Genomic DNA, 27,812 nt, shown 5'->3' with positions numbered 1-27,812 from the left:
CTATCTTTGATAAAAAACACGAATCCATTGCTTTAATGAAAGCCTTCGCATCTTGGAGCGCCGGATCATTATCCCTCCATAAATTTCTCAGCCACGTTTTGGCTTCCCCATGCAAATGGGATAGGATAAACCCCACTTTCTCTCTTTCGTCTCTAAAGTCTTTGTCAAGCAGATCCAGCGCAAACAACAGGTCTGCTCTGAAGTTGGGGTACTGCTGCAAACTCCCGTCAAAATGAGATACAAGGCTGCCTCCCCTCTTTCCCAAGCCAATGCCTTCTGCTTTGGATCCAGGTGGCCCCTGTTTAGAAAGCACGTCCAACCTTACTTGGAGATCCCGGCAGGCGTTACTCATTTCCTCCTCTCTTTTTCTGGATGCAATTACCTCCGTGCTGAGTTGTGTCACAGCTGCTTGCAGGGCTGATATCTGCTCTTCCGTCGTCATCTTGCCTGAGTTTTGTGAGCTCTGGAAGCACCCCTCCTCTGCCCTTGCTGCGTCGACTCACGTGGCGAGGTTCTTGGTGCCAAAATTTTAAAAGGAGACAGAGCTTACTGTCAGAGCTGGCTCTGGGTCCCAGCTCACCAAGGACCCACGCTAGCCGGTAGTACAGTATCAAAGTCTTTATTGATGAATAGTCTCCATTTCCAAGTCTCAGCGTCCCAGCTCTACGTCTGGACTTTAGACCGGCGAAGCTCTGTCTGAGTCTCCGCCCCCTGTGCACCAGTTTAAGACTCTAATCTTACTCCACCTCTTCCTTCTCTCTCTCTTCCTCTGGGTCTTACTACCCCCCGGGGTCTCTTCCCTCCTGGACTCTTCTGACGCAGACGTTGACCCCTCTGACTCCTCCCCCTCTCTTCGGCGGGCTTTAGGACCTGGCTCCCTACCCGGGCTGCCCACCTTGCCGCCCTCCTGTACATTTGAACTTGGCGCGCGCGCGCGTTTAACTTTCCTGATGACCGTTTCCTCGCTCCCTGACGAGGGTGTGGCCACTCCTGCCTCACGTTCTCCCTCTGCCTGCGCGCGCCCTGATCCCGATGCCTTGGACTCCTCCCCCCTACTGCCCTCTGTGGGGGACGCTGGTCCGGATTTCCAGCTGCTACTCTCTGAGTCCCCTCTGGCCCCTTCTTCCCGAGGTGTCCCCCTGGGCACTCCCCTTGCCCTGACTATGGGGGCCCCTTTCTGTGAATCCTCCGAGTCACTGGAGAGACTCAGAGACCTCGGACTACTGTCGTAGCTGACATTTCCTTCGGACTCCTCCCCCTCGCTCTCCGTTTCCTCCCTCTCCTGTGACTCTGCTCCTGAACCCCTGACAGATATGTAAACCCATATAACCTTCAGCCCTCTGCAAGAACACATAAGGAGAAAACACAGTGCCTGAAGGTTATTATGAAGATTCAAGTACCGTTTTTTTAAAAGACTGAATGGATGTCTCCTTGAAATCATTTTAACTCCCACTAAATTGAGGATAATTTGTTTTCACTTTTTTGAAAGATTGGAAAAAAGCTAAACAAAGGGTTCAAGCCTACGAAAGGATGCAATTCTATTTCAAAAAGTGTCTTTTGGGGTCAGGTGAGACTGTGGGTTCAAAAAAATCCTATTAATTTTAAGTAATAAGTCACCATCTAGGGCAAGGTTATGGATGCCTGAGTCCTGCTGAGATAAAGGGCGCTGAAGCATGTGAAATTTGATAATGGCTTATGGCCGCTAAGTGCTACTGAAAAGGCTAATAAAAATATTTGCAGTATTAAACATCTTCTGGTACTCCATGTTAAATTTTTGCAACCCGAAAGGGCTGTCAAAACAAACTTTTGATTTGTTAATTGTCTAAATTTTAACTGATAAAAGTCAGTTTAGGTTTTGCAATTGAATAAAAATAGCTCTGAATAAAAGGATATACTTTCCAGGTTGTTGTTGTTTTAGATTATGTACATTATGGATTATCATAGGATCAAACTATCATAGGATCAAACTAGGAAACTAGGAAAAAACTATTTAAAAATGTATGCACCACATAATTGAATAAAAGACCTCAAAGCAGTTTACAAATAAGCAATCAACTTGCATATTTCTTTAAAAAAATAATAAATAAATAGCCACTACAGGATGTGCGTGCGTGTGTGTGATTGTGTTTGCACACACACAGCTATCAGACCCATAGCACATGGAAAGGTTTCCTTAAAACCCACTGCATGGCCCAATAAAAATAATTAAAAACACAATAAAATCACTACAAATTCCAATGAAATCAATAATAATCAACTCAATGGAATCTTCCCTTGCAGAACTAATAGTAGGGGTGTTTACGTTTGTGTGTGTGTGTGTGAGAGAGAGAGAGAGAGAGAGAGAGAGATTTGTCAGGAAAACACAACCCCAACCCACATATCACGGTCCTGATCCTGATCCATACAGTAGCAATGTACTTTTTTTAAAAAATGCACATTAATTGCCGACATGCAATCAGTGTTGCACTTCATCTAGTCCTTAGAAGAGCACTGCCTTCAGTGCGAGAAAGAAAGAGGTATAGCTTTTCTTTGATAGTACCTACACAACTCACACACACACACTCCTGATGGCTTTTGTAAGCTCTTATATAAAAATGTAATTTAAATTTGATTTATTGGGGTCATTTTTTATAACCTATCAGAAATGTTCCACTCAATTAATCTAACTGATTAGTAGCTAAACATTGCAGCCTGACAGAATCATGGATGCACAAAGCTTGGTGCATTTGCCTCTCTTCTTCCTGTGGAGACAGCTGCTCTGGCCCACCCCTCCCCACCTATTGGCTTTCCAATTATGGAGCGATTTAGAATACAATTTCCGCAATTCAGCGGTGGGTCTGTTGACACTGAGCAGAAGGAAAAGGCTAGGTGCAGCCATGTATCTGACACACAGGTGCCAATATATCAGGATTATATTTGTCCTCTGAAGGTATCTGTAGAAATAACTGAAATTTTGTAGGAATATAATAACCCATTATTGCTTTGAGGGGTTTGTTGCCGCCGCCACCACCACTGTTAAGAGTTGTTGATTATGTATAATCATGTGTTTCAAATAGTGTGCCTTATTTTAAACATTTAACAACAATGGCTTATTCCATTCAAAGACTTAACAGGACATAATTTGCTTTGCCAAGTGGCATAAGAGAGTTTGCCTGCTGCACAAGCTGCAAGTTTGAAGTTTATTATTTCAGAGAATCAGAGAATTCTAGAGTTGGAAGGGACCTCAAAGGTAATCTAGTCCCGTAGGAGCCAACTCCTAAGGGCTGAGGTCCCCCTAAATTTGATGGGCATTGCCATTCAAATGGTCTTGTGATCTATTATTTATTATGTGGAGAGGGACTTACCTGTCTCCCCCAATATTTTATTTAAGTTGGCACCCGTCTACTCCAGCCCTCTGCAATTCAGGAACCACAGCTAAAGAATCCATGACAGATGGCCATTTATCATCTATAGATTTTCTGTCCATGTACAAATCAGTGTAAAGAACCCTCTTCCTCTCGCCCATTCCATCAGAGAACCAAATCAACAGTAATATTTCATGTTGAGATGCCAACTCCATGGAAATTCAGAGCCATTTTAAGCTCCCTTACTGACCTGAGAGTCAAAACCAGAAGTGAACCAGCACATCAACAACCTTCTCCTCACATCACCAGCAGAAAAGTCAGAGGGGTATCCAAGCAAGTTCACTTCTTGATAATTTGGTTCCTATTCCTTTTACAGTGGTACCTCGGGTTAAGTACTTAATTCGTTCCGGAAATCCGTTCTTAACCTGAAACTGTTCTTAACCTGAAGCACCACTTTAGCTAATAGGGCCTCCTGCTGCCACTGCGCCGCCGGAGCCCGATTTCTGTTCTTATCCTGAAGCAAAGTTATTAACCTGAAGCACTATTTCTGGCTTAGGTGTGTAACCTGAAGCGTATGTAACCTGAAGCGTATGTAACCCGTGGTACCACTGTACTAATGAGATGTCAAAACTGCATTCTCTGGGTTGGGGAGGGACTCGCTTACCTGACCAGGACTACCAAACTCATGGGTCATCAGTGCGGTGCCAGCAGGTGTCTATGTGCCTGCTGAAATTTGGTTTGAAAATAGCATTGACTTGTTTCGAATAGAACAGCTTTTGGTGTATGCTTCCTTTCAATGGCACAAGTTTTTGCCGACACACAATACTGATGCACATTAAATATTGGCAAAGTTCAAATAGTCCTTAAAAACAAGTGTGTTTGGTTTATACATACCTGGTGAGTGGAGCTTGGTGGATGATACAACCAGTCTCTTAGGGGATGAAACTGTGGGTCTGTTGGCCTCTTGATCTTTCTGTACTTCTTTCTTTGAGCCTGTTGAAAAGGTTAAGACAACGGGTGTTTGTTTTGCATGTGACTGAATGGGAAGCATAGCTGTGAAAGGGCCTTCATTTTCTGCCTGACTGCGATTACATTAACACTTTTCATGTGCCATATGCATGTTCAATTGTACATGTGACAGGGAAGGGAAGTGCAGCAGGTCATGCGGAAGTTGCAACAGGACCATTAGATATGATTGCACCAAGGCCTGCGTTCCATGGACGCATGCTCTCTCTCTCTCTCTCTCTCTCTCTCTCTCATAAGCAGGTATGATGCATGAAGAGAGTTTTAGCAAATGTGGAATCTTTACTTCTAGGTAGATAGGTTTAGAAACAGGTTGACAAGTCATTGAGCATTTTTAAGGACACATTTTCTGTTGTTTACCTTCAGCATTTAAAACCTATTTACTTTCAGGCTACATAACAATGGGCAGTAATGGGTGTGTGTGTGTGTGTGGAAACCAAGGTCAAATTGGGCAATCATTTCAGATGAAAGATAAATGATGCTCAAATAATACATTTTTACATCCTTCTTGTGCATGTACAGGGAAAAATGACAAATAGATCAGTCGTATTTTACTGCAGGGTATATGAACCTGGAAAACCAAGCTACTGTCACAATACGTTAAAAACTCGCCATCTATGTGATATGTATCTTCAGTGACTTCAAATAAAGAGAATGCTAATAATGAAATCTGTGGCTCTAGTGCTTTGTAGTTGGAAGCGGTAGGAGAGAAACAAGCCTATTTTTTTGCAATTCTGCATTTGGATAATTAACTTATTTCATTAAATATTTTATTCTGTGAACCGCCCTGAGGCTTCCGGGTATAGGAACCCTAATAATAATAACAATATTTTAACTGCTGCTGGCTTCTCAAAACTTTCATAACGTCTGAAAGAGCACATGGCGCAGTATAACTCACTACTCTGCATGTCAAAATGTGAGTTCTGGTTAAGTCCAAGCTGCCATCCCAAGGTCCGTGAGGGGTTGGATTCGGTGGAATTTCAGCAACCAAACTGTCTGCAAAGTTGTAGCTAAGGAGTTTATAACGTTTTATTTAATTACTTAATTCACAAAAGTTTCTAAATACCACCCAATCACATGAATTGTCAAAGCTGGGTGCAACGTAGATCACAAATCAATCATAGTAACAATTGGCTCATCTAGAAAAGGGAAACAAACAGCTGAATGGGTGTGTTGCCATAAGAAGGGTATTCAAAAGATGTCTGAAGGTTAATAGTGAGAGCAGGAGGCTCGACTAGATGGATGTTTGGCCTGATCCGGCAGAGACCTCTTCTTTGTTTTTTTATGGGAATTTATGCATATTGGTATAGTAAGCCAATATGTAAAAAAATGGCCACTGCGACTGCTTGATATAAATTTGAATGAAACCACCCTCAGAAACATTATTAATGGAGTTTCCAAGCTACCTACTAATGGGGGGGGGGGAGGGGAGAGAGACTTGTTTTGCCTTCTGCAGAGAGAGATAAATAATTTTAACTTTTTTGCCTTCCTACCATCACCCCAATGCTCGCGAGCAGTCATGCCCTTCCTAAGTAATGAGCCATTACTGCACACACTGCTTGAGACAAGATGAGATAAGCTAGAAATATGAAAAGGTTATGAGAAAAGAACAATCCAGTTCTCACTAGAGAATTACTCGACAAGATGGAAATAACATGAATAAGTAAGCAAACAAGGACCAAACTGTATATTTGTCAGCCTAGGAACATTCATTTTTTGTTCTTTTCTATTGCTTGACTTTGACTTTTTTGCTAGTAATTATTTTTGTCCTTTACCAACTGAAAGTGACTTATTTTCCTGTACTTTTCTTTTTGTCTTTTTTTTTATAAAGGCTATATATGTACGTAAGTGTCAAACTAGACGTGATTTTAAGTTTTAGATCACATGCTTGCAAAAAGGCCATGTATCTCTGTGGGGGTTGGCGAGTGGTGATTGTGGGCACCTGACTTACTCTTCTTTTGCCCAAGAGAGCCATTGGAAGGTTGGGAGGAAGCAGTGGATCATTGCCCCAGCTTTTGCTCCCCTTGCTAAGGCTGCAATCCTGGCCCCAATCACATAGGATTTACTTCCCTTTGGATTTACTTCCGAATAGACAAGGTTAGGATTGAAAATGATTTTCTTCTTTAAAAGGTTCTAATGTGGTGCAAACCACCCCTCTGATCCAATTCAGGGCATGATTTGGCATCTAGATCATTTTCTGAGATAGCATATTTTAAATAAGCAAGTAAGAGTACCTTAGTTTCCAAAGCTCTTGACCAATATTTGCCTTCTCTCTTGAAAACTACCAACTTTCTATAAATAAAACATGTCCCACAACATTTCCTCATGCAGCACAATTATTTCACTAGAGTATGAAAGGACAAATCCCATGCTTTCTCATCCCTGCCCCCCCAATCTCTTATCTTCCCTCCCTCCTCTTCCTCTCTAATCTTTTTCTGTTTAATCTTTGACATGCCAGCAAAGTATGCAAAATTGAGAAAGTTCCAAATATGCATAAGTGGATGGTGTAATACAGTGAAATCTAATTAAATTTACTCATTTCATAGAGTGGAAGAAAAGCAATCAACTCCTGTCATCAACGCAATTTGCATGGCAATTATTTTCTAATGTTGTTGTCCCATGCTAGGCGCTTGTCTTCTCTCTCTCTCTTTTGTTTTGTTTCTGACGGTCTGAATTGCTGTGGTGCAGCAAAATGGTGAGATACTAGTTGTGTTAATTAAAGATTATCGGTACCCCGTTGCCTAATTTAGATGACAAGCAGATCTCATGAAAATACTAGATCTGCTATCTACCCGGGATTTATATTTCCCTTTTAAATGAGATTGTATGGGAGGAACAGTCCTCTTCTAGGAAAACCCAACACAGGACATATTTCAAATGGAACTTTGCAGGGTTGCATTCCTCTCATTAGGATGCTTGAAGCTGTTCCTTTGCAAATGAATTTCCCACTTACACCTTGTTACAATGATGCACTTTCCTCCGCTATGCATGCATTTCAAGCGCTATGGTGAAACCCTTCCTTTCAGATGTTTCCTATTTGAAGCTAAATGACATGCAAGGCAGTTCACCCACTGCTATTCATTCCATACACCATGGGGAATAATGAGGGAAGAGAGATGTAATTTTTTAGAGCATTGGCCCAGCTCAAACATACTTTTTCCTTTCCGGAGTCAATCTCTCAAAAGCCATTTCTGTTCAGTTGTGGCAGGCACTGGTCGTAGTCACCACAATTCTGCACTTTTAATATTTCTTTTTTATTATTTGTAACAATTGGGACTTGCAAAAAATAAAATAAAAAAAATTGCAGTGTGGTGTGTTCCTGTTCAGGGTTCCCAACAGTCACCCATGCCCTATTCAAGAATACTCCATTCCATCCTGTTTCCCCCTCAGCAGTCAGCATTTCATGACCTCTGAGGATGCTCAGTCTTCATTGAGCTGTTATGGGGGTTCCCTTTCTTCCCTTAATGTTTTATCCTCAAGTTTTCTCGTACTTCAGGAGACCCCCATTGTTCAGCCCTGACACTGAGATCCAGTTCCGAGGGCCTTCTGGCGGTTCTCTTACTGTGAGAAGTGCCGTTACTGTGAGAAGTGAAGTTACAGGGAGCCAGGCAGAGGACCTTCTCGGTAGCGATGTCTGCCCTGTGGAACGCCCTCCCATCAGATGTCAAGGAGATAAAGCACTATACAACTTCAGAAGGCATCTGAAGGAGCCCTGTACAGATAAGTTTTTAATGTTTGATGTTTTATTACATTTTCATATCTGTTGGAAGCTGCCCGCAGTGGCTGGAGCAACCCAGTCAGTCGGGTGGGGTTCAGCAATAACACTGTTGTTGTTGCTTCCCTGAGTTGACTGGTACTTCTCTATTGATCATGTCCAGTAGTGGACAGCATGCTGGTCTGAAGATACGTGACTCCTGCTGCTTACTGGGATGCAGAAGGGTGAGGCAGCAGCCAGGTTGGTGCAGTGCAAATTCACTGGTCGAAGCAATCCAGTGCTCCTACCAGTGCATTTGAATGGTGCTGCCCTCCCTGCCACCTTGCCCCTCCCCCTACTGGAAAGCAGCAGTAACTCACCAGCCAGGAGGTCAGGTGAGTGCCTCTCCCTTACCACACCGTCCACTACTGTGTGTGGAGCTCAGCTTGTGAAGGTGGAAGAAAGTTGACCAGTGTGGTGTAGTGGTTAAGAGCGGTGGACTCGTAATCTGGTGAACTGGGTTTGCTTCCCCGCTCCTCCACATGCAGCTGCTGGGTGACCTTGGGCTAGTCACACTTCTCTGAAGTCTCTCAGCCTCACTCACCTCAAAGAGTGTTTGTTGTTGGGCAGGAAGGGAAAGGAGATTGTTAGCTGCTTTGGGACTCCTTAGGGTAGTGATAAAGCGGGATATCAAATCCAAACTCTTCTTCTTCATGCTCGGTCCTCTTTTTAGATTATGTCTGTCTCCACCATAAAATGGTGAATTACTATAGTCCAAGAGATGACATTTTGTGGGAATGTGATGTGGGGTCTGCCAGTCCACTCTTTCCTACCAGAGAATCACAATGATGACAAGCTCCAGGAATCCTGCCCTCTCTGCTGGGCAGAAGAACTAATGGGGTGATGGGCAGCTTGAGGCTCTCACCTGTACTTGCTGCTTGTGCTGAGCTGAGATTGGCTTGGCTTCTTCCCAGAGAGCTGATTGCCTAGCAGAGGTCACCACCAGCACTCTCATTGGCTGGCTCTCGTCTCCCTTCCTCACAGTGCTGGCCTCTGCTGCCTCTCCCTTGCCCTCTGTGGGTGCTGTCCCACCCAACAGCTGACTGGTGGTGTGTGCACCGCATGAAGCACCTGATCGGGACATTAGAGGCTGGGTGCAAAACAGTCCCGGGCTTTAGCCCTGTTAGCTTGGGACTCAATACACCCCTGGTTTTAAATCTGTGGATTTTACTCCGTGGCCCTCCATTTCAAATCAATGAGTTGCTGCAAAGCTTCTTTTCCTGTCTTCTGCTTTAACATGATTTGTGATTTTATAATGGTACAGTATTGATTCTGTCTCATTGCAATATTCTTTTAATCCTTGCGTGCCACCCAGATATATCCATTTATAGGGTAGTCTTTTAATTGCATAAATAAATACTATAAATAATAAATACCTCCTTCACACAATGAGGATGGTCATGGTGTATACACATTCGTAATGGGCTGAGGCTCGTGATATGACAACATAAATGCATCCATCTGTCTCTACTTCAGCATTGGCTTCTTAAATCAATAAAAAGTAGGATTCATTCATCTGGATATGCCCTCAGGTGTTGTGGGGGAGCGATCACAGTTCAGCGACAAGGATTCAGTCCCTGGAATCTCCAGCTTAAAAAGGATCAAGTAGCAAGGGAAAGAGCTCTGCCTGAGATCCTGGAGAGCTGCTGCCAGTCAGACCAGACAATATTGGCCAAGATGTACAAATAAATGGATCCTGCATGAATCAGCTTCCTTTGTTCTCCCTATTAATTTCTTTCCATCAGAAAACACTTTTAAAATCGTAACTAGAAGAAGCTATTCTACCTCGTATTTAGACTGATTTGATCAATCTTTTCCTCTAGGAAACGGGAGGAGAAAGATCTCAACCTGATCTCAGTGCTTTTCATGGCTCATATGCTCTCCCATGAAGCTGATGGATCAGAGCCCAGAGGCAGGAAGTTTCAGGTTAAACTGTTTGCACAATCTCAAGTTAGCATCTGGTTGGCAAAAAACCTCTGCCAGAGACCCTGCCAGTCAGAGTTGGCCATACTGGGTTAGATGGAGGCAGCTCAACGCATTCAATTCAGCCAACTTCCCATCATCACTTATAAGGCCAGATAATCCAAAACAATTGTACAAAGATGTGCTGATTTGCTGAGACTGAACTAGGTAGATTCTAGGATGGCAGTGGTGTTCTGATGACTCTCCCCATGCTTTGAAATAATGCATGAAAAGGGTTGTGGAGTTGCTATAGACCAACCCCAACCTCACCACTGACATCTGCAGCAATCATTCCTCTTCTCCATCTGTATGGTTGGCCAGGGTGTGAAGGGCTCTGCATATTTGCTGATGTATGCTCTTCCATATGAGGCAGGACTGGTTGGGCCAGGGTCCCCCCTTGTGTGGAAGACCTCTCAGTGCACAAAGAAGCACATGCCAGCTGACTGACTGCATGGAGGCTGGCTTTGCATGGCTCAGAGAGAGGTGAGGCTAGTCCATGTGCCCTCCCCATGTCTTTTTGTAATGCGTGGCAGGTATGTGAACCTCCTTTTGTGACATGAAGGATATTCCTGCATTACATTTAAAAAAAAAAATGCAGGTCTATGGTAGGGACGTCCGTTTCAGTTTCTCTTAGTTTCTCATTATTCCAGTCTGAAGTTCTCCACATCCCCACATCAGTTTGAGGTGTTCTTTTTTTTAAAAAAAAAAAGTCTTCATAAAAATTCACCATCTTTTTAGTACAAATTAGTACAAATTTAGTACAAATTAGTCCCAATATACACATTTTCACAAATTAAAATCTTCCCTAATATAATGCATTTTGTATGTTATTTTTCCTAATGCGTGATTTTGTATGCACACTTTATCCTAGCAGATCACTGGGCATTTTCAACTGCATTGCAAAATTCAGAGCAGTGAAAATTTTGAAGGATTGGTGTATTTTGGTTCAGTTGTTTTGGAAACTGCGAATTAGGTAGGTCCCCCTTTGAATGTGAACTGAATCGAATTTCTCCCCTATCTACCCCCAGTTTATAGTTTCATATTTTACTAAAGCTATGTATTTTTTAGGTACCAAGAGTGTGGGGCTGATTCCAGCTCCCTATTTCCAGGCTTCACCTGCTTCTTACTGGGGGCTGCTTTTGATTTCCACCAGAAGAATGTTGGCAAGTTTCTTATTAGCATTTATGGCTTTCAGAAAAATGAGGCTGGCAGCCTCACTTAACACCTCCCCCAGAACCGGTATTTATCATTTTTTTCTTGACAGGACCGTTGTCAGTGGCTGACAGCTGCAAGGGCAGCCAGCAGGGGCCAAAAGGAGGAAGGGGCAGATTATTCCTTAATGAGTTCTTGAAATATTTTGCAGTGAGGTCTTCCTTTCTCCCCTGCCTTGCCTTGTTCCATTATTGCCCCCTGGTGATTACTGGTGGAGATAAAGCTATAATGACAATACATGTTTGCCCAAAGCCAAATCCCTGTATAACCAGCCATTTCTCTAATGCAATACATCATCTATCCAGAAGAATTCAAAACTTCCTCTCCTTTCAACAACAGGCTTGATGTCACTGCTGGCTGCACACTTGGCTTTTTAACCTATGCTTAGATAAGTGTCACAATTAAACATCAGACCTGACATGAAAATAAATAGCAGTGGTTAGACAACATTTGTTGTCTTGGACCAGAGAGCTCTGCTGTGAAAGAAACACTATGCTGTCTTCCTCCTTTCTCCAGCTCATCTTTAGCCTTTTTGCCCTTTCTCTCCTAATTTGATAAAAAATAATGATTCCCAAACCACCTACTTGTGCTTTCTCACCTTAAGTAATGTGAAAAATTGACAGGAATAGGCATGATAGAGCGTGTATAAGAGAGATAAAACAGCATCTGGCGAAGCTGGCTTATATTGAGGAGGACCACTGGTCCATCGGGATCAGTATTGTCTACACGGACTGGCAGCAGCTCTCCAGAGTTACAGGCAGGAAATGAAAATAAAGCTGCAAACATCCTAATGCCGCTATACAAATCTATGACACAACTACATTTGGAATACTGTGTATAGTTCTGGTCGCCTTGCCTCAAAAATTATATTAGAGAGTTGAGAAAGGTTCAGAAAAGGGCAACCCAAATGATCAAGAGGTCGCAGTGTTTGGGAATTCTTAGTTTAGAAGAAGGCAAGTACCATATTTTTCGTCCTATAGGGCGCACAGGCCCATAGGACGCACCTCGTTTTTTGGGGGGGGGAAATGAATAAAAAAAAATTATTTCCCCCCCAGCCGCGGCTGCCACCCCAAGCCTTGTGGACACCCGCCAGAAGCAAGGGGAGCCCTCCGGAGGGCTCCCCGTGCTTCGGGTGGCAGGGTGCTGCCCCAAGCCTCACACGCCCGGCGGGACCTCCCGCCGGGCGCGCAAGGCTTACGGACACTTGCCCGAAGCACGGGGAGTACTCCGGAGGGCTCCCCGTGCTTCGGGCGGCAGGCTGCTGCCCACAAGCCTTGTGAGCCCATGGGAACTCCCGCAGGGCTTGCAAGGCTTGCGTATAGCTTCCTGAAGCCTGGAGAGCGAGAGGGGTCGGTGCGCACCGATGCCTCTCGCTCTCCAGGCTTCAGCGAAAGCCTGCATTTGCCCCATAGGACGCACACACATTTCCCCTTCATTTTTGGAGGGGAAAAAGTGCGTCCTATGGGGTGAAAAATACGGTAACCTTTTCTCCCTCTCTTATAGCACCACAACAGTGGTGGATGTTGGAAGATTCAAGACAGATAAAGGAAAGAATTTCTTCATGCAGCACTTAGTGAAACTATGGAACTTGCTCCCACAGTGATGGCCACCAGCCTGGATGGCTTTAAAAGAGGCTTGGACTTCATGGAGGAGAGAGCTATCCATGGCTTGCTATGATGGCTAAGCTCTGCCTCCTTCGTCAGAAGCAGCAACGCTTCTGAATGCCAATTGTTGGAAGCCGCAGTAGGAGAGAGTGCTCTTGGGCACAGATTCTGCTCGAGGGTTTCCCACAGTTACCTGGTTGGCCACTGTGAGAACAGGATGCTGGACTAGTTGGGCCACTGGCCTGATCCAGCAACGGGACCATTCCCACTTCTACCAGGAAATGATGGGGGGATTGAACCTGGGACCATCGGCTCACAAAGCAGATGCTCTACCACTGAGCTATGGGCAGTCCTCACAATGCTAATTACATTACTGTTAAATACCAGTAAATTAGGGAAACATAAAGATAAATGACTGGTTTGCATTATTGAAAGGAATGGTGGATGCGAGCCATATATTAGCCCTATTTATATCTGAGCTTCCTGCCAACCTAGCAGTTCAAAAGCACGCCAAAGTGCAAGTAGATAAATAGGTACCATTCCGGCGGGAAGGTAAACAGCGTTTCCGTGCGCTGCTCTGGTTCGCCAGAAGTGGCTTAGTCATGCTGGCCACATGACCCGGAAGCTGTATGCTGGCTCCCTCGGCCAGTAAAGTGAGATGAGCGCTGCAACCCCAGAGTTGTCCGCAACTGGACCTACTGGTCAGGGGTCCCTTTACCTTTTACTGTATCTGAGCTAGTGTGATTAGAGTGTCGGACCAAGACCTGGGTAGACCAGGGTTCAAATCCCTACTCCGCCGTGAAGTTCACCTTAGGCCAGTCACTCATTCTGAACCTAAACAACCTCACAGGGTTGTTGTGAATATAAAACAAGGAGGAGGAGGAGAACTATGTACGTCACCTTGAGCTCCTTGGAGGAAAAGAAGGATATAAATGTATTAAATCAATAATAATAACCTCAAGGGAAAGCAAAATGCCAAATGGCCAGAAGGTAGACTGGTGTGAATGACAAGCAAAATGACCAATGACCAGAAGATAGAGTGGTGCAAATGCTTCACAGGGAATTTTCAGGGAAATTAATACATCCAAAAAGGACCATGCATTCAGGAGGACAGGATGCATTAAACAGCAGCAAGTGTTTACAAAATGAGAAAGGATTTGGTCACCACCCGTTTCTCAGAGCAGAGCATGGTGCCCTGCAGGTGGAAGAATTCTAAGTGCTGGAAAATGAGGACCAAGCCATAACACACATTTTAGGAACATGCACGTATACGTATATGTACATTATACGGACTCCGATATGCATGCTTGAAAAGCTCACCAGCAGGTGTTGCGGCAGTCTTCGGCGCTGGAAGTAAACTCCTACGGGCAGCTGCTGCGTTGTTTGATGCCTGTGGTGGAGTCCTACTGGCCCCCTTGAGTGTTTCTTTAGAAGGCTCAGCTGCCTTAGGAATGGTTTGCTCCTCGTTTCCAAAGTTTGAACCTGCGGGAAGCCAAAGCCACACTAATTAGAACTTCATAAAAAATAGATACAAATTGCTAGATCTGTATTTGCAGTTTCAAACCTTCACCAAAAATTAAAAAAAGTTTGCTGCTCCGAAATACTTGGGTAATTATGAAGTTAAATTGTACTTGCTTTGGAGTGGATGTACTGCATCGTTTTCAATCAACTCAGCGGGAAGGCTACATACATTTAAAGCATGCACACACGCACACATACACCAAGAATCCTGGAGACAGTAGTTTAAGGGTGCTGGGAATTATAGATCTGTGAGGTGCAAACTACAGTTTCCAGGAATCTTGAGGGGTGTGTGCATGCTTCAAATGCACTTCAAATGTATGGTGTGTATGCAGGTATGTACAAAGTGGAATGGGACATGGGTGGCGCTGTGGGTTAAACTACAGAGCCTAGGGCTTGCCGATCAGAAGGTTGGCGGTTCAAATCCCTGCGACGGGGTGAGCTCCCGTTGCTCGGTCCCAGCTCCTGCCCACCTAGCAGTTTGAAAGCACATCAAAGTGCAAATAGATAAAAAGGTACCACTCTGGCAGGAAGGTAAATGGCGTTTCTGTGCGCTGCTCTGGTTCGCTAAAAGCAGCTTAGTCATGCTGGCCACATGACCCGGAAGCGAGATGAGCGCCGCAACCCCAGAGTCATCTGCAACTGGACCTAACGGTCAGGGGTCCCTTTACCTTTTACAAAGTGCAATGATAAAAGGCTCATTTACTAAAGGCTTCGTTTTTATTCTACTTGGTCTTCTGAGAACTAACATAGATGAGATGTGAACAGATCTACTTTTTTTAAAAGCAGTCATGGGAGAAGGAGGAGAGGCTCCAACTTTGATTAGAGCGGTAGTGCCAGGAAAGAAAGCACTTAACCTTACCACTGGTAAGGGGGCCTGAGAGCCCACTGCCCAAAGACATCAGCCAGCACAGCATCTGAGTTGGCATAACAATGGGCATTATATGTATTTATGTGTCTTTCAATGAACTGAAATAAGTGAACGATTATGAATTGTGGGGAGAGAGAGAGTGTGAACTTGACAGCTTATTATTATTATTATTAGTTGCTATTTTGGTAATGTTGTTTTATAGATTATACATGCCCTATTGATTTGTTAATCACATAATATGACTTTTGCTGTAATTGAGATGTTTAGCTTTTTTTTTTTAGTTGCTACTTTGTTAATAGTGTTTTATAGATTGCAATTGTTTTATTGGTGGTTTGCTATTTATTTTAAAGAAAATATGCTGTATTTGTGATGCTTTATTATGTCCAAAACACCTGGAAGTTACCAGGTTGAGGGAAGACTGCTGTAGTTTCATTGTGAGTGTGCAAGCATTCCTGCATCCTCATCTTGCCTGGGGAAGGGCCTCTTTCAGTACAATAGTAGCTGTGCTTTTGATTGAAAAGCAAACTGGGTTGTGTTTGCTGCAAGAAAGGGAAAACTATTCATTTCTCTGCCTGTGATTTCAGTTTCCTACTATATTACTAGGAAACAAGTGCAAACTGCCATTCTCTCTGAATAGAGCCTTGCATTGGTTTTTTTTTTTTTTGTTACCATTTCCCAGTACAATCTCTTTCAATCAGCACATCCATATTGATCTCATTCTCATATCTAATCACAAATTATCAGGCTTTGCAACCCCTGTATATTCTCTTCAGCTATTTCCCACCCCAGAAAATAATCCCTGCTGTGCTCTTCGCATATGCATGGAAATCAGTGCTTTTAAAACATTTTCTAAAAAGGCCAGCTCTGGGAGTAAATGGGATGCTTAAGTAGACTGAGAGATTACAGTGTTTTGTGGCTTCAGTGCTCGCAACAGAATGAGGGGGGAGAGGTATAAGGCAAGTGATATACTGTACAGAATTCCACAGGAAAACTACTGTATTGTGCTTACTCTCATTATATTAAAAAGAACACAATGCAGTGCTATTTATATGCCTCTGTGCCTTTTAAAGGAGTAGTCACCCTATCCATACATGTGGATTTGGTTGCAGGAAAACACTGCCTCGGTTTGGCTCTGCAAACTTTAAATTTTATTAAAAATATATATCCATTTTAGAGCAAGAAATAAAACACATTTCCAGCCAAGGCAGGTGTGTGAGAGAGGTGTGTGTCTTGGCTATAACTACACACACCATCATAAAGTTTGCTGTTTACGTGTGTGGGCCCCAGCTGAAAGCAGCACTTCCGAAATCGGAATGGATTCCTACAAACATGTTGGGCCTTTTCTCAAATAATAAAGCAATATTAAAAATTCAAAAGAAAAGCAACCTGCTGTAATCAAAAGAGAACAGGAAAACCACGGGCCGATGAGCAGGAATGATTATTATTCTATGTAAACAAAGATGTTTTGGTGCAGAATTGCAAAGAACAGATCACAGATTAGCAAACAGTAATTAAGACATGCAGTCTCAAGTCACCGCTTAGATTCTATGGCGGGCCGCTATGTAATATGCATGCCACATTCCGCAACCCAGCCTGACACAAAACACCAGTCAAGTACTGCAGCATATAGGATGTGAGTTTAATGCACTTTTACACACCACATGTGTATTAGAGAGTTAGACAAACTGCATTACTGCCAGCAAAGATTGGATGTGTTAATTCTATATAACCTGGCTGGGCACATGTACCAGCAATGTGCTATCTTTAAAACATTTTCTCGAGTTCTAATTGAGATTTGTTCCCAGAGGTGTTCCACTAATTCTTCTCCAAAATCTCCCCTCCCCCCTCATTTTACTCTGAATGAAGTTAGCATAGCCCATGTATTGTCTTATGCAAATTTGCGCCCACTTCTGCTGATGTGACAAAAGTGTCATAGAACGCCACATTTATTTATTTGTTTATTTAGAAGTGCTTTTAATTGATCTTGCTTCAACGCACTGTTTTCTTAAGTTACATTTTACTGCTGCAGTCTTAGAATTTATATGAAGGGTGGTATAAATACATTGTTAACAAAATAAGTAAATAAATCTCATTTCAAATGAACTATCCACATAATCTTAATGCTATTTATTATTCATGGTGTTGTGATTACTAAGCTCATTTGGATAGCTTGCCTATGGAATTTCTCTCCCTCTCGCTGGCCAATTTAGCTTAAAATTCAAATTAGGGAAGAAGTTGCCTTCAAGAAGAAAATGTTTTATTATTATTTGCCCAGTAGTATATGTCAAATGTCTTTTTTATTGAAAATTCATGTGCTTATCTGTTATTCTCTTATGTGAAATTTATTATACAGAGAACACTTCAATTTACAAATCTGGCTGGCTTCCAGCGTGGAAGTCATTCTTCTGTTTGAAGTATGAGGTGTCAGGGGAAGTTACATAATCTCTTCTGAGAAGGCTCTTTCATTACCAACCGGGGGAGAATGCCTTTAAAGTTATTTAGTATGAAATGCAGCTTTGAATAAATACTGTTAGCATTTGAAATACAGCAGATGTAGTGACTAATTGTAGCATTATCGTAGGAAGGCGGAAAGGCAGCCCCAAATACGACCTGCTCGTGTACCAAGCAATATTGTACTAGGAAATGCCCATTATATGCAAACTGATCTTGTTAGTGAATACGTTTTGGTTCTGCAGACAGACAACATGAGTCAAGGAGAATACTCTGAGAAGAGAGGAAACTTTAAAAACAATTCCGTATCTGACAAAGAAGGTTTTTGAAATTGTGGGGCAGGAACATAAAGAACAAAGGAAGAGCCTGCTGAATCAGGCCAATGGCCCCTCTCAGTCCAGCATCCTGTTCTCAGCAGCGTCCAACCAGATTCCTGTGGGAAACTTGAAAGAAGGTCTCAGCACAAAGGACTCTCCCTTCCTGTGTTCCCAGCTGCTGGCATTTCAGAAGCAACAATGCCTTTGACTATGGAAGCTGAGTAAAGCCACTGCGGCTAGCAGACTTAAATAGCTCTCTCCTCCATGAAGTCATCTAATCCTCTTTTAAAGACATCTAGGCTGGTGGCCCTCAATGCCTCCAGTGGGAGTGAGTTCCAGCGTCTAACTATGTACTATGTAAAGATTTCCTTTCCTTTACCTGCCCCTAATCTTTACCTGCCCCTAATCTTTCCTTTACCTGCCCCTAATCGGTGCGCACCAACACCTCTTGCTCTCCAGGCTCCAGGAAGCTATCCGCAAGCCTTGCACACCCGGGGGGGAGTTCCCCTGGGAGCGCAAGGCTTGCCGGCGGCAGCGCGGAGCACGGGGCGCCCTTCGGAGGACGCCCCGTGCTTTGCGCAGGTATCGGCAAGCCTTGCGCGCCCGGGGGAACTCCACCTGGGTGCGCAAGGCTTGCGGGCGGCAGCCTGCAGCGCGGAGCACCGGGCGCCCTTCGGAGGACGCCCCGTGCTTCGCGCAGGTGTCCGCAAGCCTTGCGCACCCGGGGGAACTCCCCCCGGGTGCGCAAGGCTTGCGGGCGGCAGCCTGCAGCGCGGAGCACGGGGCGCCCTTCGGAGGACGCCCCATGCTTCGCGCAGGTGTCCGTAGCCTGCCGCCCGGCGCGTGGGGCGCCCTGAAGCAGAGCGCCCCTCGTGCCGGGCAGACATCGGCCAGCCCCACAAGCTTGGGGGACAGCGGGGAGGCGCAGCGCCGCCATCCCACTGTTCCCCGACCTGGTTTTGGGGGGGAAATAAAGGAAAAAAATTTTTCCTTTATTTCTCCCCCCAAAAAGTAAGTGCGTCCTATGGGACGGAGCGTCCTATGGAACGAAAAATACGGTAGTTCTTTATAAGTAAGCTGGAACTGAACTGGACAGCAAACAGCTCAGCCGGCCTGCTTTTATAGGCAGCCGGCTGTCAACATTGCAACAACAGCAGCCCAGGGTTTCCCGCCTAAATTAACTGACGTGGACCTGAGTGAAAACTATATACACAATCCCCCCTGGTGGCCAGGGTGAGAACCTCAATACATAACACCAGTGATTGGCCCAAAGTCACCCGGTGAGCTTCATGGCTGGAATTTAAACTCTGGTATCCCAAGATAGCTCAATCGGTAGACCACGAGACTCTTAATCTCAGAGTCATGGGTCTGAGCTCCACATTAGATTCCTACATTGCAGGGGGTTGGACTGGATGACCCTCAGGGCCTGTCCCAACTCTACATTTCTATGGTTCTCTATAGCTTTCTACACAATTTGAATTAGGAGCAAGTCTAACAACTATACCATGCATATTCATCTTTTATATTTCTAACCTATTTCTAACTATTCTACTTTAAGGATATTCAAGACAATGTACTTTTCCAAAAAGCAACTTAAGCCCATCATTTTAATGGATTCCAGGTTGTAGGAGCAGAAGTAAAACCAGCAAATAAGGCATATACACCATACAGCCAGTCACCCCTCCCTTATGAAAATCCACCCCCATATAAAAATGTGGGGGAATTGTTTATCCTGATATCAACAGTACAGTACTTTCAGCAGCTTGGATAGTGGATCTCACTGGAAAGAAGGCAAGAAAGTGCTGTCAGAGTGAGATCTATAGATTCTCAGCTACACCAGTGTCAAGAGCAGGAGTCAGCGAACATCAGCAATAAAGCACCTGGAGTCAATTAACTCTTTATTCAAGAAACGAAAACAGCTCAGGCCTAGTGGTCACAGCAACTCTCCCCAACAGGTCTTGCCATAATGAGGCAGTTGTGAGGACTGAGTCCCATCACTCCCTGAGTTCCTTTCCCAGTAGCCTACAGCTCCATCGTCTTGTCTCTCATTGCTCCACTCTCTACATACCTCTTCTGGTTCTGGGAGCCCAAGAGGGAGGGGAGGTAGTCACAGCAGGAAGGGGAGATTCCCTGGCTTCTTCAGCAGCCTGCATCATCTCTGCCTCCTGCCTCCTTCTCCTCTCCTGCCTCCAAGTCTGGACTGCTCTCTGCCACAGACTCTTTCTGCTCACTAAACCCTGTTGCCTCTTCAGCTTCTGACGCCTCCTCCTCCTCCCAGCCTTCTCCCTCTTCTCCCTCTGACCACTCATTGTTGTCCCACTACCAAAACCCTAGGGGGGCTCCCCAGCTGATGTCTCCCATCACCTCTCTGCATCCAGCCAGTTTGTGACAACTAGGGGCAACATAGCAAGTCTTGTAATAACGTTCCCCAAGAAACGATGGCTCTCAGAGCAGGAGTTAAATTGCAGCCCACCCTTGTATAGCGCAAGGAGCAAAGCAGGTGCACTGAAATGATGCATCCCACCCCCTAAAAAAGAGCCAGTTCTGAAACTCTCCAAGTAACCCAATTTCAAAAGTGTATGGGAGCAATCAAAGCACAGAAACTGCTTTGGCTGTCATTTTGACATTCCTGGACGGGACCCAAATTCCTGCATATGTCGGTTCTCCAACACGCTATACATCAGCAGCCATCTGCTTCGTATGGCAAGGTGCCTACTTTGATGGTGCAATCCTGGTTTTAATAGGAGAGATGTGCCCATGAAAAGATATAATAGACGCCACATCTTCTCCTTAAGGAGCGCCTCCCCAACCAGAGCCCACACGCTTATCGCAAAGGAAAGCCATTTGTTGAAATTGTATATCCCCAACAAATACCCTTTCCTGCTGTTGCCTTTAAAGAACATCATTAAAGAATCATGCTTCCCCTAAAGGCATGTAGAGGCACAGCTCAGATTTGAGGGGATGCTGCACGTTCAGCACTTCCAATCCCTATTGTGCAGCGCCCTGACAGAAAGCCTCAGCTCAGGCTAATGCTCTGCTGGTCTACAGAACTAACAAAGGCCACTGTGGAACCAGTGTGGGCTACTGCCCAGCTTTGAATAAAGATAGCAAATAGTAGCTGCTTTTTCCAGAGATGCTCCACATCTCTTTCTGTGACCACATACACACCATACAGGGACACAGGTGACGCTGTGGTCTAAACCACCAAGCCTCTTGGGCTTGCCGATCACAAGGTCAGCTGTTCGAATCCGTGTGACGGGGTGAGCTTCTGTTGCTCTGTTCCAGCTCCTGCCAATCTAGCAGTGTTAAAGCATACCAGCACAAGTAGATAAATAGGTACCGCTGCGGTGAGAAGGTAAATAGCGTTTCTGTGCTCTCTGGCTTCCGTCACGGTGTCCCGTTGCGTCAGAAGTGGTTTAGTCATGCTAGCCACATGACCCAGAAAGCTGTCTGTGGACAAACACCGGCTCCCTCGGCCTGAAAGCAGAGTTGATCGCTGCACCCCTTAGCCACTTACCTGCCTCATCTGTAAGAAAATAGGATGCTGCCTTAGTATATTGACTGTCTAATTTAGTATTACGTACACCAGCAGCAGGAAACTTCATGGGTCCAATTGGGCCAGCATTTCATTCATTCATCCATTCATTCATTTGGTCAGTCAATTAGTCCACTGCACCATGCCACACCCACCTGCCCTACTCCTGATGCCATTTATGAGTCCAGGTGTGGGACAGTAGGGTACCAACAAACAGCTGATGAGAGCTGCCTGCAACCCCCTGTGCTTTTGCCCATGAAATTTGATTTCAAACTGCCCAGGCAAAGGGAAACACGTCACCTGATATAATGGTGACCTCTGGTGATTTACAGGGTGCGTGGTCACAACCACCTGTCAAAATGACTCATGGGGGGTTGGGAGAGGGGAAGATCCATCCCACACTGGCTGCAAAAGTTTCCCCACTCCAGTCTACACCCTCCAGCAGTGGCTTTCCAGTGGCTCAGATGCAGTTCTTTCCTAGCTCTATTTGGAGACACCTGGGTCCTTCTTCACAAAAGCCTGTTGCTGAATCACTGAGCTACAACCCTTCATATCTATAGGGCCAGGGGTGTGGAACCTCTGACCTATGGGCTAATCTTGGCCCACCAGGGTGTGAGTTTGATCTGCAAGGTCCCAAAGACAGACCTACCTGTCAATCAGCAGATACCAAATTGATGGGCAGGTGATGTTAGTTGATGGGTGCTATGTGTTCATTCTGCCTTGGCTGTGTGCAACACAGCACCTGGAAGGAACTAGCACATGGCCAAAGCAGCAGGATTTAAACTCCTGCTCTTCAACGGATGGGGTGATAGTGTTTTGATCCAGCTCACACCTTTGCAGGAAGCAGAATTGATGCATCCCCTGATCAGAAGATAATCCTGCTTGGTGCTTCTTCACCAGCATGTTTCCCTGCAGAGAATGCACTGGTGAAGCAGGTCCCCAAAGAGAGCAGGACTGAAAGTCTCTGCTCATCAGCTCATCAATGGAGTCTTCAGTCCTGCTGGGTGATGCTTTGCCCTGTGGGGAATGTGGAGAGGAGATACAGATCTGTCCCCACCTGTAGGATGTCTTTACAGACCTGCTCCACTCTGTCAATAAAACCTGTGAATATTAATGCAATTTATCTAGCCAGAACAAAACAGAGCAGCTATAGTGCTGCTGGAATTTCTGTGGCATGAGTGGATCAGATAGACAGATGGTGAGCTGGCTATCATTTAGGCTTTAGCTGAACGAGAGCCAAGCTGGGATGCTTTAGCTGCTTGGTTAGGCTGACTTTAAATTCCCTTCTGGCTAATGTAGCAATCAAGCATCTAATGTTTGGGATGCACTGCAAACAGGGTTGAGCAAGCCCACTGCTCAACCTCCTCCACCTCTGCAGGCTAAATTTGACTGGTGGATGGTTCCACTGTCAAAGTTGAGGAGTCCCCACACTTGATTTAAGGTGGGCGAGACACCTACCTTTATCATGAAATAAAGATGGAGGGCGCAAGGAGAAGGGGACGACAGAGGACGAGATGATTGGATAGTGTTCTCGAAGCTACCAGCATGAGTTTGACCAAACTGCGGGAAGCAGTGGAAGACAGGAGTGCCTGGCATGCTGTGGTCCATGGGGTCACGAAGAGTCGGACACGACTAAACGACTAAACAACAACTTTTCTAGAATCTGCATTCAAGATTCAGGGGAGCTGCAATATGTTACAATGCAAGCTTTAGAACCTCAGATTCCATGCATTTTGTGGGAGAATAATTTCATTTCATTCATTCAAAACATAGTGGCCTCAATCCAGCACGGAGCTGCCATGTGTTATAAGCCCATTAAAAATAATGGCTTTAATCATGCCTAACTCTGTGCTGGACTGTGGCCCCTGGATTCATTGCTTTCATGATAATATTAATATTAAAATGTAGATTAGGAATTAATAAATCAGTCCAGTTATTAGCTCAATCTAATGGTAGTTAAGGGTGCTTGCGGGGGCTGAGATTTTAGGAGTTTTTTTGCTGGGTTGTTTTTGCATTTATTAGTTAAAAAGCAATTCAGTTTCTCCAGTAAGTAATTTAGTTTCTTAATCTATCGCCTTTGGAAAACAAGGTACTAACATTATGAAGAGGCGCCTGTATAATTACATGGCTCCTTACTCAAGCTATTTTTCTTAATTAGGACATTGGCTGATAAATGCATTTGCCCATTTATCGCATGTAAAAATTGTGGTATGGTATTAAGTAGAAATATCCTATTAATTTCAGCTCTATAAAAATTTCAGTAGTTAAGTCCTTGAGAAGACTATTGACTGTCTAGCACTTAAGACCTTGAGGAGATTATCAATGAAAAACGTATTAATATATTAAGCACACAGGCCTATTCAAGCAGAAAAGTTTCTGATTTTGTGCAATCTCACAGTCGCCTTTCACAACAATGCAAGAAATTGTGGGTGCGATCAAGTGTGGTGGAATAGAAAGCATAAAGAACTGTTAAAGAAGTACAAATTGTTCTATTTTTAACCTTTAAAAAAGCCCTTTCCTTTTATATCAAGAGCTGTGTTTAATCAACTATGCCAAACCCAGGAACTGAGAAAGGATAAAACAGAATTTTGCCTGCTACAAAACACAGCAGTGATGCCCCAGTGCTCAGATACTGTTTGTATGAAGGCTCTGGTGTAGATAAAGTTTCTTAATTGAGCATATCTGGATTAATAGATACGGTCATCCTATTATAAACCATAGTCTGAGGCCCCAAAATAGGCCTCTGGAAGCATTTGAGCTTGTAGTATTATTAAAGATGACAGGGCAAATATATATAAAAAAGGCAAACACTTTTATTCATTTTATGTGCATTGTGCCATTCCTCCAAGGAGCTCCCATATTATCCTCAAAAGAACCATTGGAGATGGACTAGGCTAAGAAAAGGTTGCTGGCAATGAGCAGCATAGAATTGAGGAGTTGGAAGTGACCGTGAGGATCATCTAATCCAAGCCAATGCAGGAATATGCAGCCATCCCATATGGAGATCGAACTGGCGACCTTGGCATTATTAACACCATGTTCTAACCAACTGAGCTACCCATGATTGAACGGGGATTCAAACTCAGGCCACATTCAAACCATACATTTAAAGCACTATGGTTGCACTTTAAATGCTCATGTACCAAAGATTGGATGCTATTGGTCCCATTTTCCTCCTCACCACAGCTTCTTCCTCACTCTCATTGCTCCTGCTAGTGCAGTAACAAACACACATGCCAGCCAGTCTGATTCAGAAGCTTTCCTTCAAAAATGGCGTTTTTCTCCTGCGTGTTCTCCTAACAAGCCCAAGGCACAGCAAAGAGAGTCATCTGGTTTCATAACCACAACAACCTGGTGAGGCAGATCAAGGCTAGAGCTTCACATCTGAGTGGCGATTCGAACCCAGGTCTCCCCTCTCCGTATCAGACGTTCTGCTTGACGCTGGCTCCTGCATGATTCACTCTCATGCTATTGTTCCACGAATCCTTAGAACAGGAGAGTCTGATGGAAAGTCAATTTGGTATCTGCCTACTCTGATTTTTCCAAAACCGAGAAACTCAGTCCTATCAGTCATATGAAGTGCTGAGAAGTCTTTGCAGTTATTTGACAGCCATGTCTTAAATTGCTAAGGAAATACACAAATAATAATAATAAGAAGCAGTCTAGATAAGAAGAGATCTTTACCCCACTCCTGATGTTGCGCACAGTCTCAGGTTAGAGTACCTCCACCTACACCACTATTGCTAGAGGTATAGTATTACAGTAGTAATTAATTAATGAAATCCACCTTTATCTTGAAACAGCTTTCATTTCTTAAACAGTTTGTGGCAACTACTGCTGTCTGCCTGGAGGGGAGAAGATGTGCCATGCAATGAGTAATTCATGAATTTAGATAGGAAAGGAATAAATTGTTTTGTAAAATATTCATCAAATGCTACTAGGTAACTGTTTGCCAGGTTGTGTGTGAGGGGGTGTGTTTATGTGTGTGTGTGTGTGTGTGTGTGTGTGTGTGTGTGTGCTTGGGCTTCTTTTATGGAGGCTGTGCCTTTTTATACATTTTACAGACTTGCAGAAAAGCCACCCCATAAACCTGGAAGTACACCCTCCTGCTCAGAGCATTTGACACATATTGGTTGTGTACACATCATGTACATTTAAAGCACATAGCTCCCTCCTTATCCTGGTAACTGCAGTTTGCCCTCACAGAGCTACAATTTCCAGCACCTTTAAACTACAGTTCCGAGGATATTCGTTGGGGGAAGTTGTGTTCTTTAAATGCAGCATTCCATATGTTCTTGGACTCCAGCTTCTATCCTCCCTGACCATGGGCCACGCTGGCTGGGACTGATGCGAGTTGGAACGCAACATATGGAGGACCACAGGTGTCTCAGCCCTGGTTTATGACAACCTTATATGGATGGGGGCTGAGAAAATAACAGCACATTTAAGATGACCTAGTGAATTCATTGTTGGGAAAGATTGAGGGCACAAGGAGAAGGGGTTTGACAGAGGACGAGATGGTTGGACAGTGTTCTCAAAGCTACCAGCATGAGTTTGACCAAACTGCAGGAGGCAGTGGAAGACAGGAGTGCCTGGAATGTTCAGACACGACTAAACGACTAAACAACAAAGTGAATTCATGGCTGAATTCATGGCGGAGGTGAGATTTGAACTGGTTCCCAACTTTTAACCACAATGCATCTCCACTATATTCCCTCCATGCCCCAAAGCTCCAAAAAACTGCTAATGCAGGTATTTTCAACCTTTTCAGGACCCACTTTTAAGCCAAACATGCATTTGGGGATGCCTTTATTAATCTGCTGCCATACATTATGATCAGCTGGATAACTTGTTTGGTTACAGCATGGTGCTAATAATGCTAATGTTGCAGGTTTGAGCCCCATATGGGACAACTGCATATTCCTGCATTGCAAGGGCTGACTAGATGATTTTCAGGATCCCTTCTAACTCTACAATTCCATAATTTGCAGGGTGATGATACTCCTGTTGCAACCCACCTTGGATCAGGCTGTGACAGTGGGTCACAACCCACCAGTTGAAGGCCGGTGCTCTAACACACACATGGAACTCTTGCACAATGTTGCTTTATACTGTCTCCTGTGATCCCTCTGCTCTATCTGTCTATCATCTATCATCTATCTATCTATCATCTATCTATCTATCATCTATCTATCTATCTATCTATCTATCTATCTATCTATATCTATTATCTATCTATCATCTATCTACAGTGGTGCCTCGCAAGACGAAAAGAATCCGTTCCGCGAGTCTCTTCGTCTTGCGGTTTTTTTCGTCTTGCGAAGCAAGCCCATTAGCGGATTAGCTGTTTAGCGGCTATTAGCAGCTATTAAAGGCTTAAGGGATTAGCGGATTAGCTGCTAAAAGGCTATTAGCGGCTATTAAAGGCTTAAGGGATTAGCGGATTAGCTGCTAAAAGGCTATTAGCGGCTTAGATCAGCTGATAAGTGGCTTAGATCAGCTGTTCGCTAACAGCTGTTAAGCGGCTTAGGGGCTTAGGAAAAAGGGGGGGAGGGAAAAAAAACACCCAGGAATCGCAAGACATTTTCGTCTTGCGAAGCAAGCCCAAATTCGTCCTGCGAAGCACCTCCAAAACGGAAAACCCTTTCGTCTAGCGGGTTTTCCGTCTTGCGAGGCATTCGTCTTGTGGGGCACCACTGTATCTCTATCTTCGCTTATTATTTATAGAGGTTTCTACCCTGCCCTTCAAATTCCCAGTCCAGCTTACAAAAACATCAGGAACACAATAAAAATAATGTAATACTCCAAACCAATATAGTAAAGGCAACAAAGCGAAAGAGAGAAGAGTAAAAATGATCAGCATGGACAAAACAGATTTGATTAAAAGGCCTGGGAAAGCAAGAAGGTCTTTGCTTGGTGCAGAATTCCAAGGCCCTCCTGCTGGAAGAAAGGCTCCCAGACATAGAATTAAGCCTCGGTTCAGCAGAATTCACTCACCTATTTAGATGTCCCATTCAGTGCTTTTCATTCAAGTTTGGTATTTTTGACAAACTAAGGGCTCGTCTACAGTTCCGCTTGTCTTGTGCTTAGAAAGCATGGGTCTGGGCAGTTTTGCTGCTGCCCACCACTTCCCCCCAGAAATCCCACTGCTTAGCAAGCACTACATCGGAACAAATGACAATCCATGGAAAACCCAGCCGCTGTTTGTTCCGATTCAGCGC

The 27,812-nt window shown here is 44.3% G+C and overlaps 2 protein-coding genes across 4 annotated transcripts in view; one reads left to right on the top strand and one right to left on the bottom strand.

Moving 5' to 3' along the window:
* The window catches only part of FLT1 (fms related receptor tyrosine kinase 1), a 482,624-nt gene that overhangs the window by 71,871 nt on the left and 382,941 nt on the right, over positions 1 to 27,812 (top strand). The gene's annotated exons all lie outside the window — the stretch shown is intronic.
* Positions 1 to 27,812, bottom strand: part of MTUS2 (microtubule associated scaffold protein 2) — a 302,916-nt gene that overhangs the window by 71,508 nt on the left and 203,596 nt on the right. For all 3 annotated transcript variants that reach the window (XM_083437007.1, XM_083437008.1, XM_083437006.1), the window contains 2 exons: positions 14,220 to 14,381; positions 4,239 to 4,337 (listed from right to left, as the gene is read on the bottom strand). In XM_083437007.1, the coding sequence (XP_083293133.1) occupies positions 4,239 to 4,337; positions 14,220 to 14,381 (261 nt within the window). The remainder of the gene's footprint in view (positions 1 to 4,238; positions 4,338 to 14,219; positions 14,382 to 27,812) is intronic.

The sequence above is a fragment of the Podarcis tiliguerta genome (assembly GCF_965153285.1).
Source record: "Podarcis tiliguerta genome assembly, chromosome: 4".
In the NCBI taxonomy this organism is placed as follows: domain Eukaryota; kingdom Metazoa; phylum Chordata; class Lepidosauria; order Squamata; family Lacertidae; genus Podarcis; species Podarcis tiliguerta.
This window is presented reverse-complemented; position numbering and strand designations above follow the sequence as displayed.